The sequence below is a fragment of the Equus caballus genome, chromosome 3 (genome assembly GCF_041296265.1).
Source record: "Equus caballus isolate H_3958 breed thoroughbred chromosome 3, TB-T2T, whole genome shotgun sequence".
NCBI classification, from domain to species: Eukaryota; Metazoa; Chordata; class Mammalia; order Perissodactyla; family Equidae; genus Equus; species Equus caballus.
The window spans coordinates 72498461-72525936 of record NC_091686.1 but is presented as its reverse complement, the minus strand read 5'-3'; the positions used below and the strand labels follow the sequence as shown (position 1 = coordinate 72525936).

Genomic DNA, 27476 nt, shown 5'->3' with positions numbered 1-27476 from the left:
AGAGATATGTGACTTATGTATCTACACTGGCTGCTACTCTCGGCATGAACTTGAACTTGGTTTAATGCTTACTGACTTGAAATTCTTAATAATTTTGTCTCATAATTTGTGTTTTGAAAGTGAAGTCCTATAGGATAATGGAGCATGGCATGAGCAGAGGAGATACACACAATACGTGTGTCCACAGGTTCTTGCTGCCCCATTTGCATGTATCATTCACGATACCCCACGAACCCAGAATTCCAGTGGACCTAAAATGTTCAGCAAACTCAAAGTGAGTACAAGATAAATGAGTGATATCTACCACTAAGTAGGCAGAGGGCACTGACAGTCCCAGGAGGTCATGTTTTCTGTTTGAACTAGAACTCGTTTAGAACACAGAAAGAAAGCAATGACATTGTAATAGACCCAAACAGCCAAGGGACCCTATCATATCCTTTCTTGCTCCCATTACTTCTTTATTAGCCAGCAGCTTCTGCTGAAAATAATGACATAGAAGGACCTTTCAGTCTTTCTTCACTTAAGCTGAAGGTAGAGAACATTAGTAAAATTTCACACATTAAACAAGGGAAATAAAAAACTCTGAGGTAGCCTTGTGTAGTGTTTCTATTGATCTGGTAAGAACCAAAATACACACATGTATGAACTATGAAATACGGTTGAATAATTTTTGTGATTCCACATAGAAGTTAAATACTCTTATATTTGCATTTGAAATCGACATTTCACAGTAGGAAAGTAAGCAGTAAAACGCACACTAGTAATTTAAGACTTTAATTTCTTCACTTAGCATGACGTTAATTAGTAAATAAAAATACCATAAGTCAAGAGAGTCCATGAAAGAAAGAAAAGTCTTATATTTTAGTACCTTTAACAGACCTTTTAATTGCTTTTTGAAGAGTCCCAACATTTTCGTTTTGCACTGGGCCCCACAAATTATATAACTGGCTCTGACTAGTGAAATTTCCCTTTCTAAGCAGGTAAGGTGGCTGACCATGGTTAGGTCTCTAGTTAGCTCTGTCAGCTTTTATATTAGTACTTCACTGTTTCTACTCATCCCCTATTCTCTAGTCTCTAGTGCTGCCATATCCAATATTGTATCCACTAACCATATGTGCCTAGTGAGCTCTTGAGATGTGGCTAGTCTAAATTGAAAAGTACTATAAATTTAAAATATATACTAGATTTCAAAGCCTCAGTACAAAAAAATATATATATAAAATACCCCATGAAATAATTTTTATGTTGATTACTTGTTGACATAATAATGCTTTAGATATATTGGGTTAAATATACAAATTATTTAAGTGAATTTCACATGTTTACTTTTACTTTTTTAATGTGGCTACTAGGAAATTTAAGATCATACATGTGGTTTGCACAGTATTTCTATAGACTAGTATCGTTTTAGAGCACATGACTTAGCTCTTAACCAAACTTTTATTTCCACTGAGATTTCCTGTTTCTTACTTTTTAATAATGAGGACCTACCACTGCTTATTTCATCCCCCTGTCCCCCCTCAACACACACAAAAAAGGACCCTCAGACTTTTCAAATTAGTTGTAAAATATACCAAAAATAAGTATAAATAAATTATAAATTTTTCGTTGGTTAATGTTCTAAGGGAAAAAGCTATCTATATCTATATCTATATCTATATATATCTCAAGATATATCAATGACATTTGGAGGCAAACATGTGGATGGCATGAACTTTTCCACACGTTATACTGAGAAGGTAAAATGTAAGCAAGCCATTTTCTCCATTTATCTTCGGATTCTACAGCTAAAGTGCAAGGCCCAATATAAAATAAGAATCCAGGCCCAGGAGTTAATGACAGGCTTGCATGGGAGGCACAAGGTTAGGGTAGTTTTAAAGACCGATTCAGTCCCAAAGAAATATTCTCTTCATGGCAAGACTCCATAATTAGAGCATATCCAAAAAAGTTTTTAAAAATCAGTGCCCAGGACCAAACTTAACGTGGAGCTATTCTACATAAGAGAATTAAACTAAATAAGAGAAATTAACTTACTTTTTATTTCAACTGATTCAGGGTTTAATTTAGGAGGCCCTACAGCATCTTGTAGCTTTTGGTGTAGAACACGTTGAATAATTTTATTTATGGCTTCAGGATCCTCAGTAGAGCGAAATCTAAAAATCAGCAGCATATGAGCAAACACTCCATGTTCCTCTTGACTTTGGACCAAAAAGAAAAAGAGGGTTTTAAAAGATATAGTTCTGAATAAGATTTATGGTAATATCACAACATATTTTTTCTTTGTCATTCATTTGAAATATGCACACACAAAAAACAAATTCATAAGTGTAATTTTAAAAGATCCAATTTGTTTCCTTCTATATTCCTATTGTTTACCACTTATAGAACTTCCAACTCAGCCTCCCTGATAGTGAGCTAGTATGCTCATGATCTCTCTTACTACCAAAGGATGCAGTTAAGTACATGGTTATTAATAGAAAAAGACACTTCTCTTGTCAACCACTCAAAATTATCAAATATAATAAATGGTGAATATAAAATCGACTCTGGCTTTGGCTTTCAGGCTTAACTCCCAGTGACTTAAATCCATTGATTTCTCCTAAGCAAACTTCAGGCTCTCCTAAATAACTCCTAATCCAAATAATATTCAAAAGCTTGACCAAATTGTATTGACTTCATGTGACTGCATTTTCAGGATGGAGTATTAATTAGCCTTAGTGTTATTTGAATGAGTTACTACCTTGGAATCATCTTTGACTGCCCTTTCTCATGCTCTGTCAGCTACTCTACCTGCTCTTTTTTTTTTTTGCATACAATCAGTTCCCAAAGAATCTTACTCCTCACTATACACTGCATCGACTCCTACTCACATAAATTGTCAATGGGAATATAAATTAGAATCTTATTTTTAGAGGGCAGCTTTATTTATCTATTATAACTTTTGATTATACATCCTCTCTGATACAGCATTTCTAGTTTTAGAAATTTAGTCTTAAAATACACTCTTGTTGGGGCTGGCCCCGTGGCTGAGTGGTTAAGTTCGCGCGCTCCGCTGCAGGCGGCCCAGTGTTTCGTTGGTTCGAATCCTGGGCGCGGACATGGCACTGCTCATCAAACCATGCTGAGGCAGCGTCCCACATGCCACAACTAGAAGGACCCACAACGAAGAATATACAACTATGTACCAGGGGGCTTTGGGGAGGAAAAGGAAAAAAATAAAATCTTTAAAAAAATACAGTCTTGTTTGTGCAAAGAGATAAGTATACATATCTCAATCATAACTTTGTTTTTAAATCAGAAAAATATGTAACAACCCAAGCATGCACCAAAAGGGCATTGGCTAAATCAACCCTGACATATAGTTGTAGTGAAATACTATACAGCCAGCTAAAGAATGAAATAGATCTGTATGCAGTCATTGGAAAGATGTACAAAATAAATTATTAAGAAGATGTGTTATTTATGGGAGTGGAATTATTGGAGAGGGAGTTTTCACTTTCCATTTTATGCAATACTATGTTATTTGAATTTTATATGTTTTTTGTATCGCTTATGTAATTTGAGGAAATAGGGCTTTAAAGATATTATTGTTATGTATCTCATCCCCTTTCACTGCCTCAGTAGCCCTGTACATCAATTATTTATTCTTTAGTCTTTCTCTTAAACTATTCCTATACTGGCTGCCTAACAGAAACAAAAACAAACAAAACCCTTTCTTTACCCCAGCTGTTCAATTTACTTCTCACTTTCTTATCACAGCAAACCTTCTTGAAAGGATAAATTATATTCTGCCTCATATTTACTTCATTGCAGTCTGCTTCCTACCCTTCCATTCCACGGAGTCTTTTCTTGACACTAAATGACTTCCTCATTGACATATCTAGTGGATTCTTCTCAGTCTTATTACTTGGTCTCTCAGGAGCATTTGTCAATGCTGACCACTCTCTTCTTGAAACTTCTTATCTTTATCATCAGTGGTGCCTCTCTTGTGATTTTTCTTTTTTTCCTGCTCCTTCCCTGTCTATTTCCTGGGTTCTTATTTTAATTCCATCTCTTTAAACATTGTTGTTCTTCAAGGTCTCTTCATCATCCTTTTTTTTTCTTTCATTACCCTTATTCTGAGAAATTCCATTCACATCCACACTTCCCAAAGCTTTGAGTTGATGATGAGAGAATCTTCAGCTCAGTTCCCTTTTCCTCCCCCAAATAAGATATTTCAAGCTCATATGGTCCCCCAGTATCTCAACTCAACATCTCTAAGACTGACTTCATATTTCCAACAAACTTGCACTTCTTCCTACTACAGTAATAGAAGAAAGACTAATGAGTAGAAAGGTTACTACAATAAAGAAGTAAACCAATTTGAAAGTGATTTGGAAGATAGAATAGGTAGAAGTTAGTTATTCATAAAGTGTGAGGGGCCCAGGAAAAGGAGGAGTGTATGATGACTTCCAGGTTTACCATTAGTGTGATTGGGTTTTCCTTGAGTTAAGGAATTTTCTGTGGAAATCCCATGTGGAGATGTGCATGGGTAGGCATATAATTCTAGAAAACAGTTTAGACTGAAAATAGAAACTTGGATTTCAATAACCTATGAAGCCATGTGAGTGGACGAAATCTTCTTGAGGGAGTGAAAATTTAGGGATTGGAGAAGTAGAAACAGATCCAAGAAAGAATAATATTTCAAATGCCAGAGAGTACAGAATTTTCGGGAGAAAGTGGTCAAAGTAACACCTAAGAGATGTCAGCTAATTAATAGACTGAGAAGTAACTCTTGGAGGTTTTGTCATTGAAATAATATTGGAAACAGTTCTTATCCTATTTTTGAAAAATACAAATAATTTGTATTAAGACAACATATTATTTAAGATCCTCACATGGCATTTTGCTTAAAATGTTATGCTCTGAACTCATACTTATTGCTGATTGATGATCAGATCTGAAATCTTAAATATTTGGAGCAGAAAGAGAAATATTTGTAATAGAAGAAAGTAAAGAAAACTGATACGAAGGAAAACCAACAGGTGAAGACAAACCTCATCCACTACATTATTTTACGTAGGGCACTATTTGCTAGTAAGCCAAGGGATGTGGCTTGGGTCCCGATTTGTGCCGATTAGAGTTTCCCAAGATACAATTCTATAACATAGCCACCAATAACACCTCTGTCCCTTGCAAACATCTTGCAAATGCTTTCTTTTGGATTTAGAGAATGAGTAAGTCACATTGTAACCCATGATTTATACAGAACAAGTGCCAAATGAATGTCTGTTGAATTGAATTACATCATATTATTAACACTTCAAGCGGTATTTATAACTGACCAGGTTAACAGCTTTAGCTTTAAATAGTATTCAGAAGTCAGCATTTTAGATCTACATACCTGAACTTGATAATTTGAGACTTGAAAAAATCTTCCCTCAATGAAGATTTATGAAATGCATTTTTCACCTGTTCCAGAAATATCCAAAATATGTCAGTAAGAAGAATTTTCTGAAATTCTGCAAGTTAATTCAAAGCTTAAAAACATTTTTTAAAATTTAAGAGCAAAACACATGGACTGACGTGTCAATTGAGGAATCTTGAGTCCTTTTGGTATTCTACTCAGTGATTTCAACTGAACTCTGTCTTAGGAATTATAGGAGCTGGGGAACCATAGTTTTCAGGGGTCAAGAATGACCTCTGCTGTGTTACACTGAGAAAGAAAAAAAAGAGAGAATAAACATACTGTTTTTTGAAAAGTAAGGGTAAGCATTCACACCCTGAGATATAGATTTTTACTGTAGGTAGGCAAAGGAAATGAAATAATTCTGCCAAGTGATAGCTGGGTCATAGAAAGGTGTGCAGGACAGTGTCACATGGTTCCCAAACCTGGTGAAAGATTTGCCGAATACTCTGGCATAAGCTGCGCCCAATTCAGCACTCAAAATGCTCTTAGGAAGGCCCATGTGAGCTGGCATACTTAGCCTAACATGTCCTATAAGGTTTACTCTAATAAGGTGGAAGAACATATTTTGTAGAGATATTTCTTACTACTACAAGTAAGAATTCTAGCCAACTTAAATTTATAAATTAGGAATCAAGGCAAAGACGTCAAGTGTTTCTTGTTTTCTGTGTGTGGATATTTACCACACACAGTTACTACAAGCTGGTAATTGATTGACAGAAACAATCAGCCTTTTTATTCTTTCTTATGTTTCATTGACTCTTGAGTCTTTGCACTCAAGGACAGTAACTTCGATTCTGAGACAAATCAGCACAGTACAGATGAGTCCTCTAATGCCAATATTCACTTCGAAATTTTTATTTAAGGGCTTTTTTAATGAAATAATTTCAAAATTAGTATTAATTTTGAAGGGTATTAAAGAATCCTATCTATATTCATTTATATTTGTCAGTCTGGATTTTATAAAATTTATTTTAGTGAATGGCACAAAGAACCAGGAAAATAGTTGCATCTTTTCTTGACATTTTTAGTTCCATTTCCTTTCCTTAGAGAAGAGCTTACTCATATATTTCCTGATTTGGTGGTTGAGTACAAATACAACCAGGATTTAACCTCTCCATCAGCAAGACATCCACATTCTCAAGCTTATATTCTACCAGGCAGCTTTCAGGAGGGTCACTGCCATTCTCTTCTTACTCAAGATATTGCAACTGGAAGACAACTTGGAAATTATCTAGTCTAATGCCTTAATTTTCGCATAAGGAAATTTGTTCAGAATGGTAAAGTGATTTGCCAAATGACACAACACTAGATAGTAGGTGGTACTAGAATGAGGTGTCCCAACTCCTGGTGTAGGGTGCTTTTCATCACATCATACCACTAATTGCCTCACAGACTATCAGAAAAAGTCCCAATTGTTCTCTAAGTAATCTGACAATGATGAGAAGTCATCACACAGGCCATTGCTGTTTTGGCCTATACGACTGATTTTTCTACTTTTTAAAATATTCGATTTATCCCTCAGGATGAATGTTGATGCCTTAAGGTTAGAGATGAGTATCCATGGATTTCCTATAGACTTATGTACCAAAAACTGGACCAAGGTTAGATATTTTTTAATACTAAAATACTACTAAAGTATGTTTCTGAATAGTTTCAATCTTCTGGTCTTTTGCTCAAGTTCTCTTCTTTAGGAAGTGTAGGATACAACAATCATTTTGGGGTTCACTTTCACAGTCTCAGAATTTCTGCATTCTGCTAATCAAAAGTGTAGCACTAGCTAAGGAAGGGTGAATAAGAGGGACAATAAAAGAATGACTGAAGGTCACTTGGTTCAGCCCTGAAAGACATACTCTCGAAAGTCATCTACTGTCAGTTTTGTTTTATCTCTCTCACGTAGGGCCTCTTCCCATTTTGCAAAGATATGCAAGATCAGTTGAATGGATGTTTCAGAAGCTAAGGTGCTAAAAATTATGGAAAAAATGATAGCATATGCCCTAGAAATGAAGAAAAAAACCCTTACCATTGATTCAATTTTCTGGCTCATTTCCATGAAATTTGTAGAAGCCTCTTTTCCAAAGTCATCATATAGTTTGTCACTTGTAAACGACAATGTGCTATAGTAATTGTAGGTCTTCCTTTGATCTATAAGGAAAGAGGCAAAAACCTTATCTGATTTTATCTGATTGTGTAAAGTATCATCATTTCTCCATTTGATGGTTGCTGCAAAGACTGAGACAGTAAAGAATGTCCCTACCCAGGTCATCATTTCCATCAGCCTGCCCTGAGCTTCTTGGTTATCTCAGACTAAAAGATAACAACATTCATCATCGAAAGATTTAGAGTATAAAAGCAGTAAGAAATGCTTGGTGTTCCTGTGGGTTAATTAGTCATGTGTTATCCATTCCTAAATAAACCACAAGGAGCAGCAAGTCACGCCATCCAAGCATAGAAACAGAGATGGATTCAGAAGCTTCCCAAGAATAAATGCATTTTTATATTCCAAAAATAGATTTTTCCCAGTTCAGTGAACTATGCATCAATTCAGGTGACAAGACTCTAGTGTAAGAAAATTTATTTTGGCTAGAGAAGGAGATGAGGACAGGGATTAAAATGTTAGGGGTTCAGAATATAGAAGTTTAGGGAGCTAAAGCTGCCGCCTGGCATAACCTTCCAGGAAAACTACTTAGTTTCACCTGGTTCCCTTGTCATCCATTTATTTTCTTCTTCCAGCCAAGGGATTGTCTTATCTGCTTCCTTAGCCTTTGTCTACACTTTCTGCATCCAGTTTAAGCAGCCCACATTTTTGGCCTGCAAAGAATTAATGCTACATAACTTTTCGTCTACCCTCCTGTACATGAAGCAAGCACAGAGCTCTCCAAAGACATTCAAAAAATATTAATGCTGACTAGGTTTTCTGTGAGAGACTGTGTGAAGCATTAGGAATGCAATGGTGATAAGACTATTGTGAATGGTTATTATAGGAAAATAAGTCTCAATTTCTCACCTCTTCTCTCTTTCTCCTCATTCTTTCCCTCTTTACTTAAACCCCAGAGGAAAAGGAAACTAACATTGGGCACCTATGTCTCAGGTATATTCACATATCTCATTTAATTTACAATAACCCCATGGGAAGGCAGTATTATCCACATTTAACAGTTAAGAACCACACTCTCAGAAATGTAAATAAATTCCCCAACCTCAACATGACATAGCTAGAAAACGTAGAACTGGGTTTCAAGCCAACGTCTAACTCCCAAAGTACAAGCCTTTTTTTTTTTTTTTTTGCAGAGAAGGATTTACCCTGAGGTAGCATCTGTTGCCAATCTTCCTCTCTTTTACTTCTCTCTTCTCCCCAAACCCCCAGTGCATGTCTATATATCCTAGTTGTAAGTCCTTCTGGTTCTTATGTGGGCTGCCACCACAGTATAGCCACTGACATATCGGTGGTGTGGTTCAGCAACTGGGAAACAAACCTGGGCTGCCACAACAGTGAGAGTACCAGACTTTAACCACTAGACCATCAGGGCTGGCCCAGCACAAACTTTCTTTACATGCCACTTCTTGAGGTGGGAAAAAACCAAACCCAGTCATTGAAGCTATAGGAGAAAGCTCTCATTATATAAGAGTTATGCAAGAAAAACTATTGGTAAATTTCAAAAGAACATCATGGCTGTTCAAAGCATTTGGTGGGACAGAGAGAGAAGCCACCAGTGAGACTCTGACAAGGCCTAGGGTGACACATAGAGGATATGAGTGGCAGGCTGGAGACACTGAAAGGTCAAGGTCTCCCAAGTGAGGGACTAGGGAGGTTTTGCCTTCCTCAACTCCCTTTCATTAAATGGTCTTGCCCTGAATGGCCAGTGTGACCTGAGATGCAGGCAGGTCTATGGCAATATGCCATTTTCAAGTAAAATGTTTAATTTATTAAAATATTGACCAATAGTTTACATTAGGTCTAAAGTTGGGCCCAAGATTCTGCATTTTAACAAGCTCCCAGAAGATGCTGGTGCTGTCGTATCTAATCACACATTGAATAGCAAGTTCTAAAGAGGAAGGGAACAGACTCTTCCATGTCCTTAGACCTGTTGGTTTTTTTAAATTATTAGATTGAATCATTTGAAATTGTCATTTACATAGGTCAAAAATGGTCATATACAGGCAATTTCATATGCTTCAACCAGATGAACAACTTCTCTACAGTCAATATTTTACTTTGCTCGATGGACTCAAGCAGGTCACTAAGTGTCAAAACATATTCCCATTTGCCATAATTGTATGGCAGGTGTAGTTGTTGAAAAATATTATTGGGAATATTAACAGAAAAGTAAGAGAAATAAAGATGAGCATGAGCTTGCTAATAATTTTCTAACAGGTTTGTAATTCTATAACCTACAATGATGTTGCTCATAATAGATCTACCTTCTGTTTTTCAAATCACAGAGGGGACAGAAATGTAGCCCCAAAAGCCACTGAGCACAAACAGCACACCCAAGTCCATGCTGTCCTGGGCTTTATGCCAAAATGATGTTTTTCCAAGTCTGATCACCTCCATCTTTGTCTATTTCTGTAATAGTTTTGTTTGCTTTCGTTTGGTTATCTAGGTGTGCCAGCTCCCAAATGCTCATGTGCTATATCCACACTGTTTTTAGTTTACATTCTCACATGGAGGGCATGTCACAAATATGACAGTAACAATCATCACAGCAATCACTGTTTATTCAAGTGCATTGTGTGGGCAGTGGTAGTTGTGTGGTCCATATTACTCAGCTGATTATCCAAACAATAGGACCCAGGAACAGGTTAATGGAGAAATCTTGCCAGGTTCTCATTGTATGCATATGAGTAAGATGTGTAAGCCTTATATCACTTGGCTGGGAAGATGCAAAGGAAGAATAGAAAGGAAGATTTTCTCTCCCCAAGATAATGAGACCCTTAGCATTGCTAGGAAGTCCTTGTGAAGTCAGACAAATCAAAGTATGCCCCAAGAAAATGCCATAGGTATGATTCATCCATTTTTATTATTCATTGTTCAATAAACATGAAGTATCTAACATGTGCCAGGATCCTGCTAAATTTTGAAAATACGAAAGTGAATAAAATATAGTCCTAGTCATCCATGGAGAGGAATAATGATGCTTACAACATAACGGGACTAGGTATATTCAGAACAGAACTGTAGAACTGTAAAGTTATTTTAGCTGTTCTTTTTATTAAAAACATGCTCCAGAGAAATCATCAAAATGCAAATACTCCAAATTAAAAGATCAGCATGTGGACAAATTCTATCAAAAAAAAATCTTTACTTTAAACTGCCCAGAAATGATCCACCTTATTTGGGAAATTCAGATTGGACTTGTGTCTGCTGGGAGAAGATCATCAATTTACAGATCACTATTTCTCTTATCAGGAAAGCACCTTATGCAAATTCCCAATAAAATTAGAATCAAATGATTAGCTTCTTTGGTTACAGGGTCTTGAACATCAAAGCACCATCTAGTCACTAAGGGAGATACTAAACCAATAGGTCATAGTGAAGTCAACTAATTAAAACCTAAGGCAGAGTAGAAGGAAACTTCAGAAGGGTAGTTATACCCTGGAAGAACAGTTCTGAAGTACCCTGGGGACTTCTCCAATAACAGCAGTGTTCATGGTTCATCTAGCAGTGAGGTACCTGATTACCACAGAGTGAATCTCTTTCTAATTAACCTTCTCAGCATATCCTGTCCTCTTTAATTGCCTGCAATATATACCAAGATGAGATTTAAAATAACAGAAATAGGCACTTATTCAACAATATATCACTATGAGCATTTTTCCAACTTACTAGCACAGAATAGAGCCTACTTCTCTATGATCCCTGATTGTGTAATTAATTTATTGGACCATCAGGATTTCAGTGTTGGAATTGTTTTAAATCAAGGTGATTGCCCTATGACCTCAAACCACTAGACTCTAGCTCTCATATAGTCTTCCTCTAATTAAGACTTGATTATTGCATATTAATGAAAACTAGCATGTTATTTTTCAGCAGGAAGTATCACTACATCAAAGATAGAAGAAAGAATCTTTCTTGGCTTGTAAGGATTAAACAAGAGACAATGCAGGTAAAGAGTTCCTTGTACCAGCTATGCAAAAGAAGTTTAGTAATGAATGAATAAACCTGAGGCAAATCAAAACAGGAATGTACATGAGGAAATATTTTGGTTAAATCATGATGCCAGGGAAGTTCATACTTACTGTATCTCACATAATGGACGATGAGTCCAATGCACACCGCCAGCACAATTAGAGATATAAAGGTGATGAGGCCAATAACCCAGGGCTCCAAACAAGTTCGCTTCCTGGCCCTCACCACAGCTGGTCTGAGAAGAAATCAAATAGGTGGATTATATCACATTGCACGCTGCGCCCACTCCCTAGGTAAAGCAGATATTTCTGGGGAATTCAAGACACTCAGTTTGATGGTAGAGTATGTACTATTTTGGTTTAGAACACACCCTTGTTCTAATCCTGACTCTGGTTGCCTGACCTTAGGCAAGTAATTTGACTTCTTTGTGCCTATAAAAACGAAGATGATAATGATAGTACCTATCTCATAGGATTGTTGTAAGGATTAAATGATTTACTATATGTGAAGTGCCTACAACAGTGCCTGGCATGTAGAAAGTGCTATGTTAAGTGTTAGCCTATGATTTATCGAGCCAGCTATGTGCAGGATCCTGAGTTAGGCCCCGTAGGAGCTTCGAAATGTTTAAAGCCTGTTTCTACCCTTTATAATCTTAAACAGCTTATGAAATGTGTTATAACTTGAACCATACCAGGTTCCAGATAGAGTTTTTAATTCTATTCTCCTTCTATTTTTCTGATTTATTTCCAACCAAACTTTGAGGATATACATAAGAGACAACCAGAGTCCTCTTCTAAAGAACTGGAGTGTTTGAGCTAATATTTACCTCTAAACTTCAGTGATGCTGCAGGAAATCCCTTCTGCATGAGACTCCCCAATCTCTCCCATTTGTCCTGCCTTCAAAAACACATGTTACTGAAAAGTGTTGGTCAACCTGATTTTTCATTTGGTTAGTAAAGTTGCTGTTCCCTTGTGTTATATTGGTTGCCAAGCAAACTCAAAAGCTAGATAAAATGAAATAATAAAGTTAGAGTTGGCTAAGGAGTTTGAATACAATGCTGTTATTTTAAATTTCTTGAGGTATTTATCACGCGGGTAGATTCAGTGGCCTGTATTCTTATCTCCAGAGCTCGGGTGCATGAGGACTAGGGGAAAGTGTGGTGTTATCATGGAGGAGCACTGAGGGTTGAATCAGAGTGAAGAGAATTCTGAGCCCAGCTCTTTCCTTTACTAGTTTGGACAAATCATTTAGACTCTGAGCTAAGTTTCTCCATCTGTCATTATGAGACAGAGTACCCATTCTGTCTAAAGCACGTGTTGACTGTGGGACCCAGAATAAGATCATGGATGTGAAAACTTCTTGCAAACTGCAAAGAATTTTGCAATAAATAATTTTTGCTTACACAAATCGAGCAGACTCTGTTTCCTGGTGATATAAGACCAGAAAGTGATATTATCACTTTGGTCCCTGCTACACCGTCATCACATGCAGCTGTGCCTCAACACTCGGTTCTGCGGGAACACTGTTACAGAAATCAATAGTGTTATCTTCTCTACGTGACTCTGCCCCTGCTGAAGGCACTGGGGTGTAATAGAAGGCTCCAGAGACTCTACTTTGTCTCCTCCCATGTTCCTGTGATTTTCCCACATGGTCGTAGTCAAGGAAACTTCATCTTCCTCTCCAATCTCTTTCATCTCCAGTTCCCTTGAGTAGGATTCCAAACATCTGTTCCTAGAATGGCAATTACTGCAATATGAAAAGGCGTCTCCACAAGGAGCTTATTTTTTTAGGTGCAGATGTGCCTAAGAAGCCTAAAAACTGATTCTGGTTCCTTCATCCCTGAATGCTTTCTGTTCACCTGTTGCAGAAGGAAGGAGATGTGTGTAGCGGACGGACACAAAACTTTTGGGGGAATATGAGGAGGTAAGGGATTCTCAACTAATGTCAAAACATACTGGGTGAAGAATACAAATTTGTAACTGTAGGAAACACAATGTAATTTTCAAAAGTATATGATTGCTATATAGAGTTGTGAAAAATAAGAAGTTCTATTTGTTCCATAATAATTTTTAATCAAAACAGAAAAGTAAAACAATGCAGCCATTAAATTGATGAGGGAGAGCTACATGTGTTAATATGCAAATGGCCAATAATATATTGTAATGAAAAAATGTTGCAGAATAGTATGCATTCTATGTTCCACTTTTGTAAATAAATAAAACTATATATGTATGTGCATAGCAAAATATAGAGAGAGACACAAAATTGTTAACAGTAAGAAGTGAAATAATACAAATAGAAACTTTAATTCTAATTATGTAATTTTTTGTGTTATGGCGGATTTTTCTTAACAAGAAACATCATGGTTTGTGAATTAAACAAAAGAGAGACAAAGAAAAAGAGAGAGAGAGAAAAAAAATTTACAACAACAAAAAATTAACAAGGAAGATTAGACATGTCTTTTCGTGGAGTTCCTATCACTACAGTATCCAAGGTACCCTGGTGTCCTCCTTTGCTGACCCCCACCTTTCACAACTATTTTAGTGATGCTGTCTTTGGTGGCTTTAAAGGATGTAAGAGGGAAGGCATGGGACAAACAGAAAAGAGAATCCATCAAAAACACTTTGAATAAACAATTAAGAAAGTATGCTTTTTAAGTCCTGCCACCAACTTATTTATTATATAGTTTTGTACCAGCAGATTCAATTCTCTCTCTTACTTCCTCCATGTGAAAAACAGAGATAATAATTCCAAACCCTCCCCTACCTGATGAGCTATGTAGAGATAAAAATGATAAAGTATTTTATTATTTTGAGCTTCCAAGTATAAAATCATTTTATAAATAGAAAGGACTATTATTATCATTATTTTAATTATTAATAATAATGGTAATGACCACATTACTGAGATGTTTGTCAATTGAAACATTATTTCTTGCCTTCCCAGTGTGTATGGCATTCCTTTTCAAACTGATTCATTCTATTTCTTAATTACTTTTTTGTTGCTCTCTCAGCAAGTGATTCAATACTGAATTGCTCCAAATTTGATGCAGCAAAAGTGTGCTCAAAAAAATTAGTAAAATGGAAGAATAAATCGATTTTACATATTAACAGACACATATGCAATTAACCCCTTCCTGCACATAAACCCTCGTCCAATCATAACGGTGGCCTTTTGAAACTTATCTGAACTGCCTCATGGAAAACCACCTTCAGAAAGACTGGATGAATCCTTAGAGCTTCAATGGTATCAAATTCCTTTCTTTCTATGATTTTTCTTTTCAATTTGGGGACATATGTGAGTAGACAATGAGTATAGCAGGTAAATATAACAAGTGAATATAGCAGTTAAAATATGGGTACATTTGGGGCCAGCCCCGTGGCCGAGTGGTTAAGTTCACGTGCTCCACTTTGGTGGCCCTGGACTTCACCAATTCAGATCCTGGGCACAGACATGGCTCTGCTCATCAGACCATGCTGAGGCAACGTTCCACATAGCACAACCAGAGGCACTCGCAACAAGAATATACAACAATGTACTGGGGGGCTTTGGGGAGAAGACCAAGAAGGAAAAAAGGAAGATTGGCAACAGATATTAGTTCAGGTGCCAATCTTTAAAAAAAAAAAAAGTACATTTTTATAAGCCCCAAATTGCCAGAAGACAAGTAATATGTCCAGAGTTGCATTATCATTACCACTTCTTAATGTGTCACTTTTAGAATAGCACTAAAAAGGAAAAGCAGCAGCAACAACAAAAAGGCAAGGGAAACAGAATACTAACACAAAGAAAGCTCATGGCAAGCACGGGAGAATAAGTCAAGACTCATAGTGCTTCAAAGGAAAGTTTACCAGAACCAATCCCTTCATAACACCACCGCTATGGACTGATTCACAGTGGATCTCAAACTCTTTGCTCATTCTCTGTAATGGTGAGCTGCACTGATATTCTTAGTTCACATGTTTCACCAGCGCAGTCCAGCTGAGCAGTTTCAATGAACACGTGCACATATGTATAAAGCTGGGGGTGCCAGCCAAAGCATTATTATCAACTACTTAAGCCAGAGGTCAGCAAACTTTTCTGTAAAGATCCAGGTAGTAACTATTTTAGGCTTTCTGGGCCACACATTCTATGTTGCATCTACTCAGCTCTGCCATTGTAGCACAAAAGCAGCCATAGACAATACATATACAAATGAGCATGGCTATGTGCCAATAAAACTTTATTTCTGTACACTGAAATTTGAATTTCATATACTTTTCACTTGTCATGAAATATTTTTTTCTTTTGATTTGTTTTCAACCATTTAAAAGTATAAAAATCATTCTTGATTCAAACACTGTGCAAATACAAGTGGTGGGCCAGATTTGGCCCTTGGGCCATAGTTTACTGATGGCTGATATGAGTAGTAGCCTACAAGTCAATGCTAACTGCTTTGGGAAGCTATAATGATCTTTTCATTTTCTGGTCTCACTTGCATAGCAAATCTAATGTTTGGTACCACTGCCACTGACCTTGTTCTGGGAATTCTCACTAAAGCTGGTCCTATAGCTTAATAACAGGTTTCTCTTCTCTCTCCCCAGGCTCAGAATCACTTTCTATTACAATAAACTGTCTTTCTAGAAGTACTATAGCCGATGGCTGAGACTACTTGAAACCCAAGTGGGCCTCCATTAGCTTGGCGTTCCCTCTCTTCCCCAAAAGCTTTCGAGCTCTTTACCTTTGCTCCTGCTGCATCCTATGTGGAGTAACTTAGAATCTATTCTTTGCTTGTATCATAAAAGCCTGTGTGTATTTGAGAGTCAGTTCAAAAAGTGCCCTCCACTGGCCAGTGGCCGAGTGGTTAAGTTTGTGCACTCCGCTTTCGTGGCCCAGGGTTTGCCGGTTCAGATCCTCGACATGGACTTACACACCACTCATCAAGCCACACTGTGGCAGCATCCCACTTAGAAAAATTAGAGTGACCTACAACAAGGATATACAACTATGTACTGGGACTTTGGGAAGGAAAAAGAAGAGGAAGTTTGGCAACAGATGTTAGCTCAGGGCCAATCTTCCTCACCAAAAAAAAAAGTCCCCTTCAGTCAGATTTATTCACCCCTGAGTATCACATCAAAAGTACGCATTTTGAGCTCCTTGAGGATAGGGTTTGAGCCTTACTTATCTCTGACCACATGCTCAAGAAATGTTCACAGAGGGAATTGAATTGAAGTTGACTAAGGCAATTGAACTGACCATTTGTCAGTACCACAATATGGGTTTTGAGCTCTCAAAGCACTTCTGGTCTGCCTCAGTCTTAGAAAAGAACTTGTAATATTACACACAAGGAAAGGCAGGTCAGACACGCTGAAAGATGATTACTATTTAAGTAAAGCCTGATTTCCATAAAACACTTTATATAATGATCAAGATTTTTTTAATATTTCTGTTTAACCCGTGTTTAAAATATGATTTTCCAACTGTGATTTGATCTATCCACTGTAAAGTGTTACCACAGTACAGCAAGTGACAAATGCAAATAAGGGGACATTAATTTCAAGAAAACAAATTATTTGGTGTCATTGAATGTCTGTAGGCTACAATATACAAACAAAAGCGTAAAGAAAGGTACCATAATGAAGTAACAGCACAGTACCTTGTAACATTGCTAATTCTCTAAGTTGGTGCTTAAGATTTAAAATATCAGTTAATAAATGTTTACTCAATTTTGTTATTTGTTTGGCACTAGCTTATTTCCTTGGCTCATAGGATTGTGTCTGCTTGTCCTCTCCATGTAAATACTTCAGATGCTTTTTCTTTTGTGGAAGATTAACACCAGCAGGCATTGGTGAGATCTTCAATCTTTATTACACTTTCCAGAAAAAGACTACAAAAATATCCAGAGTGGAACTAAAATTTTGTATGTGTGTGCATGGATCATATGTTTTCATTGGTTTTTTTTTTAGAAAAAGAAGAAATTACTTTAAAATTGTGAATAACATATCTCTATCCTGTCCACTGATACACAAACAGATCAATAAAGTATCTAATCACATCAGCCAGGGCCTTGGACTGAATTACATGTGCATTCCCTACAATGCTAATTATGAGCAGTTCTCACAGAGAAGTTACAGTTATAACAAGGTGGTAGTCCAGTAGCCAGACAACTATTTCCATTTTCTTTTTTCTTCTTGCACCAAAACAAATGGAAGGAAACAATGCTTTTATTAAAAATGTTTTGATTTCTATTCCAACTTGTTCCAGACTGGCTGAAAGTGGTTTATAAGGATATATATATATCTCATATATATGGCATTAAATTAAATTTAGAGATGCAAGAAGAAAGCAAAATGTAAATGAAAATATAAAATGGAAATAGTACTAAAGCTTCATATCATAATTCCCATCTAGACATTTCCCTAAATCAGCCACAAAATGTGTAGCTTTCTAGTAGTGTAATGAACTATGTTCTCCACAATATTCTTAGCGTAGAAACAAAAATTACTTTTATACTACTCTTAGTATGTCCCTCAATACTGGCAAATAGCATCAATTACTATTCAGTAACAGTAATTTGATGGGGGGAGGGGAGCAGGGTGAAATCATTCATACCAAGCTCTATGATGATTTTTTAAAATATCTGAAAACAGTTCCCTAATTATTATTGAAAAGGCTCCATACGGCATTTTCACATTGTAAAGTATCTGAAGATTATTGAAATCATAAACTTAAAACAGTTTTGCTTAATACAGTAGTAACTTTTTAATAAATGCTGGGAATGACAGAAAACTCTACCACTCATTAAAACTGTTAACTTAGGCAAAACCTGTAGCTTAACCATTCCTATGTTTAACCAACTCTAAAAGATTATATCTTTCCTCCCACTTACTTTAAAAGGAAGTTGTGAAGATCGCATATGATATCATCAGACTTTGTTAGATACATGTATTATACATGTCTTAGTGGCAACTCAACAGGAAGGAGTACCTCTGATCTCCATTGTGTTATCATTGGGGTCTTTATTCAGTTCTCAACCAGATATGGTGCAGCACAGGAAATTACAAACAGATTTAGGCTGATACTTCGCTTCATCTCTAGAAATTTATAATCACAGATAAGTGCAAACAAGTTAAAGATATTATTAAGTAATTAGGTATGGGTTTATAGATTTATAAATTGAGCCATTTTAACCTTAAATTCCACTAACATATTTGTTTTCTTTTCCTCAAACTCTTTCCAGTTCAAGATAATAAATTGGCATGACCTAAGCAAGCAACTTTAAAAGCTGCAGTTTCCCACAGAAATGTTGACAAGGAATGGCATTGCAGCTAGTCATAGGGAATTGTGCACACTTAAAAATGTAGAATAAAACTAAGAATTAACAGGGAGTATGTGAGTATGTCACAGCATGTCTATCAGAAGAAAAATGGTTGAGAAATCTGAGCTAGGGACATTCTTGAGGCTGCTAATAAACAGTGAAGACTTTCAGAAAAGTTTTGCAATGGTAGATGTCTTCCCACCAAATCTTTCGCGCGACTTTGTCTAGATGCCTCCTATAAGAGTTGGCATGATATAGTGGAAAAAACTGCGCACTAGAAGACCAGTGACCTGTGTCTTAGTCCTAAGTGTCTTCATTTAAGGACTAAGTCATTTCATCTAAGTCCGAAGTTTCTCAGATGAGAAATCTAAAGCATATTCAACATCATACAAGCTCCAGTATTTCTTAACCCCCAGTTTGTATGATGTTGAATGTGCTCTCATTTTCTTCATTTGTTAAAAAATAATGGGAATTCTAATTGATCTACATGTTTTTTAATTTCCACCAAAGCCAAGTGTTCCATGCCTCAAATAACCTAGGAATGCTTATTATTATAATTAAAATGCAGCATTTATTAAGCAATCAGCTTTAACATAATTTTTCAAATGCATCATTTTTGTGGTGGCTATATCCCAGATAATTTGGAATGGTCAAACCAAGGGACTGCAAATCATTTGAAATAATCCAAGTATCAGACCTATGAGGAAGTCAAAGATTTCTTTATTACTTACATCCTAAGCCAGTTTTAAAATCCCTAGGCCCACAAAATTGCATTTTACATAAGCAACTAATGACCCCTAAAATTGGAATGTGCCAGTTGAAACACATGCTAAGACCTTGTGATGTCCCCCAGGTCGCTATTTCCCCTGGCAAGCACTGTAAGCCATACGCCAAAAACCTCTCAGACAATCTAAAAATTCCTGGATATAATAAAAGCCTATCTGAGTTAATATAGCAATGAAGGATAACCAGAAAATGTATGGATTCTGTAAAAATTTATATTATTCTTCTAAAACTGAAATTTCTTGATTAATGAATTTCCTGCCCCAATTGCTGACCTATAATATACAGAAGTATTGAATTTTAATTTTTGGGTGGAATGCAAGATTTGTGAAATTGATCATTATATACTCAATTATACTCTAATATGTTGACATTTTAATAATAACATATAGCAAAATATGCTCAGATTTGTTAGAATAAGGTAGAATTTGCTATGCAAATTAATACCATAAAATTATAAGAAAAGTATTATTTTATCCAAAAAAACAAATATTTTCAGTTACCATGTCCATGGATTTAATTCATATCTATATGCTGGTGGCTACCAAATCTATAACTGCAGCTTAGATCACTTGTCTAAACTTCAGACCCATATATCCACCACCTCCTGTGTGTCACAACAGGATATACTTCTCATCATTCAAATTAACATGTCTGTAGTACAGACTAGTAGGTGCCTATCCCAAATATTTGTACTTTTTCCTTAACGTAGAATCCTCGATCTTTAGTTGGGCACGTGGCCACCTAGAAAATAGAACAACATCCTTTGTCCATAGGAGTCTCCAGATGAATAAGTTCTGACCAGTGCAGTCTCTGTTCCAGTGGCTAGAATCCTGATGAGCGTTCCATAGCTAGAATACATATGCGCTGGTTGGAGCTCAGGCAACCATATTCAGCCATGATTTGGAGGACATGTGTTCACATTGGTGGGACAGCACAACAGTAGGAGCCTAGATTCCTAATTACTTTGCGAACCTCCCTATCAGCCCTTACCTGCCTGCCTCCAGATGTGTTTTACATTAAACTTAAATAAAATTACATTTTAGATAAGCCACTTTATGCTAGGTTTCCTGTTACTCATTGCTAGATTTGATACTATTACAATATGCAAAACAGATGAGTTGCAATCAAGGTAAATTGACATTTTTATGTAATTATCTTTGAGAACAGAGGACATCAAGAAACATATTTATCACTTCTCTTGTAGTTTCTGTATACGAAAAAGATAAAAATATTTTTATTTAATATTCTCTAGCAGCATGAGTTTAGGATACAAGTAATAAATCTAATAGTAGTAAATCAGGAGACCAAGTTTCCACTGAGGATCTCATTGTAATAAGCTGCGTGACTTTAAGCAAATGACTTCCAATCTCTTGCTTAGCGAATCAAGGTCTGCGCTTTGGCGTCAAACAGCCTGACTTTAGTCTGGCTCTGCCTCTCTCTAGCTAGGTGGCTCTGAGCAAGCTACTCACCCTCTTCAAGTCTACATTTCCCCATCTATAAATGGAGATAATGATAGGAACTAACTGTAGAGTTCTTCTAAGTGTTAAAGGAAGTAACGCTTATTGAGCAATTGGCATCATGCCAGGCAAACGGTAAATGCTCCACAAATGTAGCTTTGTCATTTTTTCTTCTTCATAATGAGAAATTAATTTGCTTTTAAAGCAGGTTGAAAAATCGCTCAAGTTGCCTCACGTGAGCCTGAGGGGATAAGAAGATAGAGCAGGTGATGCTCCCAAGTCTTAGTTCTGATCTACCCATAGCAACTCTGCTCCAGGCAGCAGGCCTTACGTGCAAAAGCGATTCAACTGACAAAGAAAATATGGAAAACCACTCGTTTTTGGACCCATCTAGCTCTGAGAATCTATGAGTAAGGCCAATGGTCAGCCATGAAGTGTACAGTTTAGTGCAAGGATTTAGAAACTCTAATTATGAAGCCCAAATCTACCTTTTCTGTGGAATCCAGTAATAGATGTCCAAATGCTTAATTATGACTTGAACGTATTATATAGTTTGAAAGGTTGGTTTGAAATATTTTAGATGTAGTCTTTACTCTCTTAGGTATTTTCTTGATTAGGAAAGTTGAGACATAAGATTAAGCTAATTGTCTGAAGAGCAAGGAAAGTTAGCACTGCTTAACCAGAGAGCACATGTAATTCCAGGGGTCATGAGGTGGTGGAGGCAGCAGGGAGTACTAGACAACACAGGACTGGAGTCAGAACACGTATGCTCAAACTCCAGCTCTACCAATCACTTACTCGGAGATTTGGCAGTCTCATCTTCCTAATCTTTGGTTTCTCTATCTGTAAAGTCATGGTAATATTAAAAGAGTCTGCCTCACAGGGTTGTTGATAAGTATCAAATGAGACGATGTATGTTGGAATCGCATATATATATAATATATGTTCCTACCATAAGTACCCTCTCTGAATTTTGCTAAATATGACCTGACAATATTTTAATGTACAATAAGTAATTTTAACAAGGGCATGTATTTCTATACAAATTCAAATGGTAACGATAATAACTATACAATAATAATATTTCCTAGGTCATGTAGTCACCTGTGTTAATTTAACCCTTCCACCTGACAATATTGGACTCAGTATACAAGTGAACTGGGAGGACTGATTCTCTCTCTAGTATTAACTGACTCATTCATTCCTGTGACTACATGCAAATTACCGAATCTTTGAATGTTGTATCCCTTACTTTATGGAACACAAACAGGAATGTTTCCCGTCTAGCAGCCTCAGAGGTCTATTTAGAAGACTATCTATTCAATAATAACATTGTTCCTTGTAAAAGTAACTTTTATGTCTTTTAACATGATAAGACAGCTAAATCAACATAGCAGTAGAACCATCTAGGCAGATAAAGAAGACATTGTGAGGATGGTATAGCATTGTGATTAAAAGCATAAGTTTAAAGTCAGATAGACATAGGTTAATTCCCAGTTTTGCCATTTATTATGCTGGGGCAAAAATGTTACCTCTCTGAGCCTCAGTTTCCTCATCTATAAAGTGGGTATAATAATATAACCATAGATTGTTATAAAGATTAAATGTGCATGATATTTTAGGACAATAGTTCGCACATAGTATGTATGAAACAAGTGATAGCAATTATTTTTTGCTCTACACTGACACACATTTGACTATAAACTAAGTGTTAAACCCTGTATCTGCTTTTGCAACTTCAAAAAAAGAGGTATCATCTGACATCTTCAGATGAAAGGTTACAAGATAGAATTTAATGATGACTATATGGCTCTTTGGATTCCCCTAGGATTAGTTCTATCATCTCAGAATTACTATTCTAAAATCTCAGAAGTTTCTCAACCATGCAGACCATGTATGTACATGGAAGAAGGTTGGGCTTGTAGGTTCTGGCATGACTCGTGTTGCTGCAGCCCATTTTTCTTTCTCAACCTCTTAAAACTTTCCTACTTTCTAATCCCCTCATTTCAAACCTATTAAATTATGCCTGAAACTGTGAGAGCGTGCTTCACAATTCTCATCCACCATCTTCAATGAGAATATGTCCAAAAGAGGGTGCTTTGAGAAGTTCTTGGCAAAATTCCTCTAAACCCTAACCCTGACATGGCTATGAAACACAGCCACAGCATCCATTTCACCACCTACCATCTTAGAAGACCTGATCCACAACTGCCCAACTCCCCCCATCCTCAAGCACTAAAGCCATCAGGCATGCTTATGACTCTCAGTGCTGATACTGAAGCACATGATGTTGCTTTTTTCTTGAATGTTTCTATTTCTCCCTTCTTTTTATTGAAGCAATGGCATATTTTTGGAGAAAAGCAGACAACAATGAAAGAATAAAAAGGTCCGTTGTTAGATGGTTATAGATCCTACAGACTGATGAATTCCTTCCACGAAATTCCCCACTAAGATGAACTTGATTTTCACACAATAGCAAATGTTGTAATCTTTTTTAGAAAACAGTGGTGATGTAACTGAAGTCATTGATCACCTTTGAGATAGCGCAAAAAAGTTAGGTCACATTCTTGTCTTCTTTAAATACAAAGACAGGTTTAAAAAAATTAAATAAGGACAGTCTGTGCATTCTTTAAAATGTTTTTAAAGACCTATAAATTAAAGTAAAATTATACTACCACCTTCAGCATATATGTACATTATTTCATATTAATCTGTATATGATCTGTTTCTTTGCCTATATGTTCACATTTTCTCTGTGTGTGTATATGCACAGGTGCATGTTTTCCATTTCTCTGTTTGAGTGCAAACTGCCCAAAAATCCTTCTTTTAGCTCCCCACACATCATAGACAATGTGTTACAGTAGAAAGAGTGTAGACTTTAGAGCCAGAAAGGCCAAGGTCAGATTCTAGGTCCAAAAGGTACTAACCCTGACCAAACTGAGCTACAGTTATTTCGTCTTTTAAAGGAGTGATAACAATAACTGCTTCTCAAGGTATTGCCAAAATTAAATGAGAGAGCATTTTACAAAATGCACAACAGGTGCTCAACAGATAGTTTCTGCCAGACAGAACTTAGTACATAATGAGAACTCACTAAAAGATATTACATTGACCAGGGCTGATGTTAGCTGAAGAAGTGAGAGCCAGTGTTCAACAGCTGGAGCAGGATCATATAGCAACTCTGGATCTAAATCTCAGTAGAATGGCCTCCAATATCACTATCAACTAATTTTAGGGGGGGCGATATTGCTAGCTTAGTTTTACATTGAGATTTTCCTTATAAACAGATTTTTAAGATCTAAATGAGACCAGCTTCCTTGTTTGACACCCACTACCCAAATCCTGTTTGCATCCTCCCTTCAGTTTCCCATAGCTTCTGAAATTATCCTCTCCTCCTTAATCATCACTATGTTGCACAAATGAGTACTCTTCTCCCTCGGAGGGAAAGGTGACTAGGGAGAGAGCACCTCCCATTAAGATATAATCATACCAATTTACGTAAAACAAAGGACTACCTCTTTTAACAGCTGACCTATTTCATTTCTGCTTTAATTTCTTTCCATCTTCCAAGTTCCTTCCTTTTTTATGGCTTTACACTGTATAAGTTCTTCTCAAATTTTAGTGCAAATAAGAATTACCTTGTGTGACTTTTAAAAATACGGTTCCCATGCCTCAACCAGAGATTCATTAGAATTTCTGGGATGAGAACTGAACTTTTCTACTTTAAATAAGCACCCAGTGAATCTAAAGCAGGGAGTCCATGGGCCATACTTTGACAGTTCTTACCGTACTGAGTAAAAACTAAAGTTGTCCATTTTGTTTCATTTGGTATTGCTCATTTCGCCTTCATCTATCTAAATGTATGTGGCTATTAATGTCTATAAATTTGGTATGCTTACCTTTAATTGTTGTCAGTGGTTGCTGGTGAATATAATTACCATGCATCACCATCACCAATAAATATATCCTTCTCTTCTCAAATCTCTACCCTATAAACTTATTTCTGATAGAGTTTTCTTTAACCTTCTGCTGCATGTGTGTTTATAAAATTCACAGGTTGATCTTTTCATGCTCAAAGAATAGTCTAACATAAGAGTTTGGGAGAAATGGCAGCATTTCCCTGGTCCAAATCTCTTTTTACCCTTAAATTCTAAAATAGTGGTTCTCATTTACAACAGGTGAAGTGGGGGAGGAAGTTATCAGAAATTTTTCAAGGAAGAAGCATGTCATTTGATGAAGCTCTCCATTTCTTATGTATATGCCTTCCCTGTTATGAACCAGTGTCCTTTAAAAGAAATTGCCTTCATATAGCCCACCATTTCAATTATACCCCTTTCATCAAAGCATTCCCATTGGTACACTTATTCCAACAAATGTGCATGGTAAATTTAATCCCTTTCCACTCTAGTCCATTCTCTCAACATCTCCTAGGCCCACTCAAACATAGATGTGCTTTGCTTTTTAGGCAATTTTCAGATCAGGAAAGTGCTTTTTGTTTGTTTAATTTTTTTCCTTGAGAGGTACCTTCCATTTACTCTGAAGCAGGACTAAAAAATAAGTACATCGTTTGCTTCAAATTAGAGACTATACTCAGAAAAATTCAACCCCCACATTATAGGTCCTCTGCACAAATTTCAGACTCACTCAGTTCTAGCATAGACAAAGCCTGGAATCTATTTGGTATCTTGAGTTTTACAGAGATTATATGTTTAAATAAAAGCACTGTTTTCTATAGCAATATTCTTAAAGATAATGCAAGAAAAAAGGTAGGACACAAAACCATCATGGATTATAGAGACGTGTTTGCAAAAGGCAGGGAGCCCTAAGAGGTCTGAATAAATCTGTAATATCTGTATCTCTTAGTTGCTTCATTGACATGTATAGAAAAGTATTAAACCTCTCATAACAAGTACTCTAGGGCTTTCTTTCTATCAATGACAGAGTCTGAGTGTTTTCCCCTATTTAGATTCCATTGGAAGTTTGACATTTTTCAAACTTTTTTTCAAAGTAGAAATTAATTAAAAATGATATGCTAATATATCAATTAGAAACAATAAAATTTTAATCTGAACATAAAATTATTTTCAGATTCCAAATTAGCACACTAAAACTTTGTTACTGTTTAGTTTCTCCCATTGAAAGAAAACCATTTCAAAATAATTATGACTTACCTATTAGAGAAGTTGATCTTGATCAGGTACATCATTGGATTTATTTTAAAAATCTAATTATAAAAATCTAATCCTATTGTCTTCTTAAATTGTTTCTTATTCTTTCAAAACATCTACAATTTTTAAAATTTAAGCTATTTGCTTACAGAAACACATGTAATTTGGATCTGCATGATTTCAGATTTTTCTTCTCATGTATACTTCCAAAAATGAGTATTTTCTTAATAAGACACATAATGCCCAGGCTAAAAACACGTTCTGTTATTCTTGAAAACAAAGAAACAAACAAACTAAAAGACAGGTGTCAAACACCTTTATCTTTTGTTGAATTCTTCCAAAAGTACATAGAAAACATTTTGGTATGAGACATAAGAGGATAGGGCACACTCATATAGAAAGAATAGAAATCTATTTCTTGGCATAATTTCATGTAAATTATCAAAAGTATTTTTCTATATTCAACAAATAATAAACTGGAGATCTACACATTCCTTAGTATGGTTTGTGTCTTTTTAAACTACAAGTTAACTTAAGAAAAGGAAAAAGGAACTCACCGATACATTGCTGACCAGCAAGGAAGAGTCCTGTGGAGACGGAGGTCTGCAATCAAGTGTGTGCATCCAGACTCTATCAGCAACTTCGTGGGCTGGAGTAAGGTGAAGAAAGAACTTACTGATGATCCAAACAGAACCAGTCTGACAGGTCTTGGCTAGTGTGGTGGGAACTGTTTATGTGACTAGTAGGACAAAGTCAAACATTATAAGGAGCAAGAGAACATAATTTACAAGCACTTTCTAGGAGTGGGAACTTAAAAGCTTTTAAGTCATAAAATAACAATAATTTGAAATTGTTACCATAAGCCAGAATTTTTATAAAAGTCAGATGTTTAAATCTAGAAAAACAATTTTAAATCATCTTGCTCAGCCTCCTCATGTTTCCACTGAAAAAACTGAGGTGACTTTTTGTTTGTTTTAATTACTTCTCTCTCTTACAGGGAAAGAGGATAGGAAGAAAGAGACAGAGGAAGGAAAGGAAATCAGGAGATATTATCCTTATATGTTCCATACAGTGTGCATTCTGAGTTTTATCTTTATAATTTGACATTTTTGTCGTAGTGATGAATGTAGAAAGCATTGAATAACTTAACCATTGATCTTTTTAAGCCAACATTCAGATTATATCCTATATGTT

The 27476-nt window shown here is 36.2% G+C and overlaps 1 protein-coding gene across 1 annotated transcript in view; it reads right to left on the bottom strand.

Annotated features, from left to right (window-relative positions):
* Window positions 1–26965, bottom strand: part of TMPRSS11E (transmembrane serine protease 11E) — a 41789-nt gene extending 14824 nt beyond the window's left edge. The window contains exons 1-5 of the mRNA XM_014738862.3: window positions 26840–26965; window positions 11687–11811; window positions 7470–7591; window positions 5384–5451; window positions 2035–2198 (exon numbers count right to left, since the gene is read on the bottom strand). Coding sequence (XP_014594348.1) covers window positions 2035–2198; window positions 5384–5451; window positions 7470–7591; window positions 11687–11811; window positions 26840–26847 — 487 coding nt within the window. The 5' untranslated portion in view covers window positions 26848–26965. The remainder of the gene's footprint in view (window positions 1–2034; window positions 2199–5383; window positions 5452–7469; window positions 7592–11686; window positions 11812–26839) is intronic.
* Window positions 26966–27476: the final 511 nt, after the last annotated feature.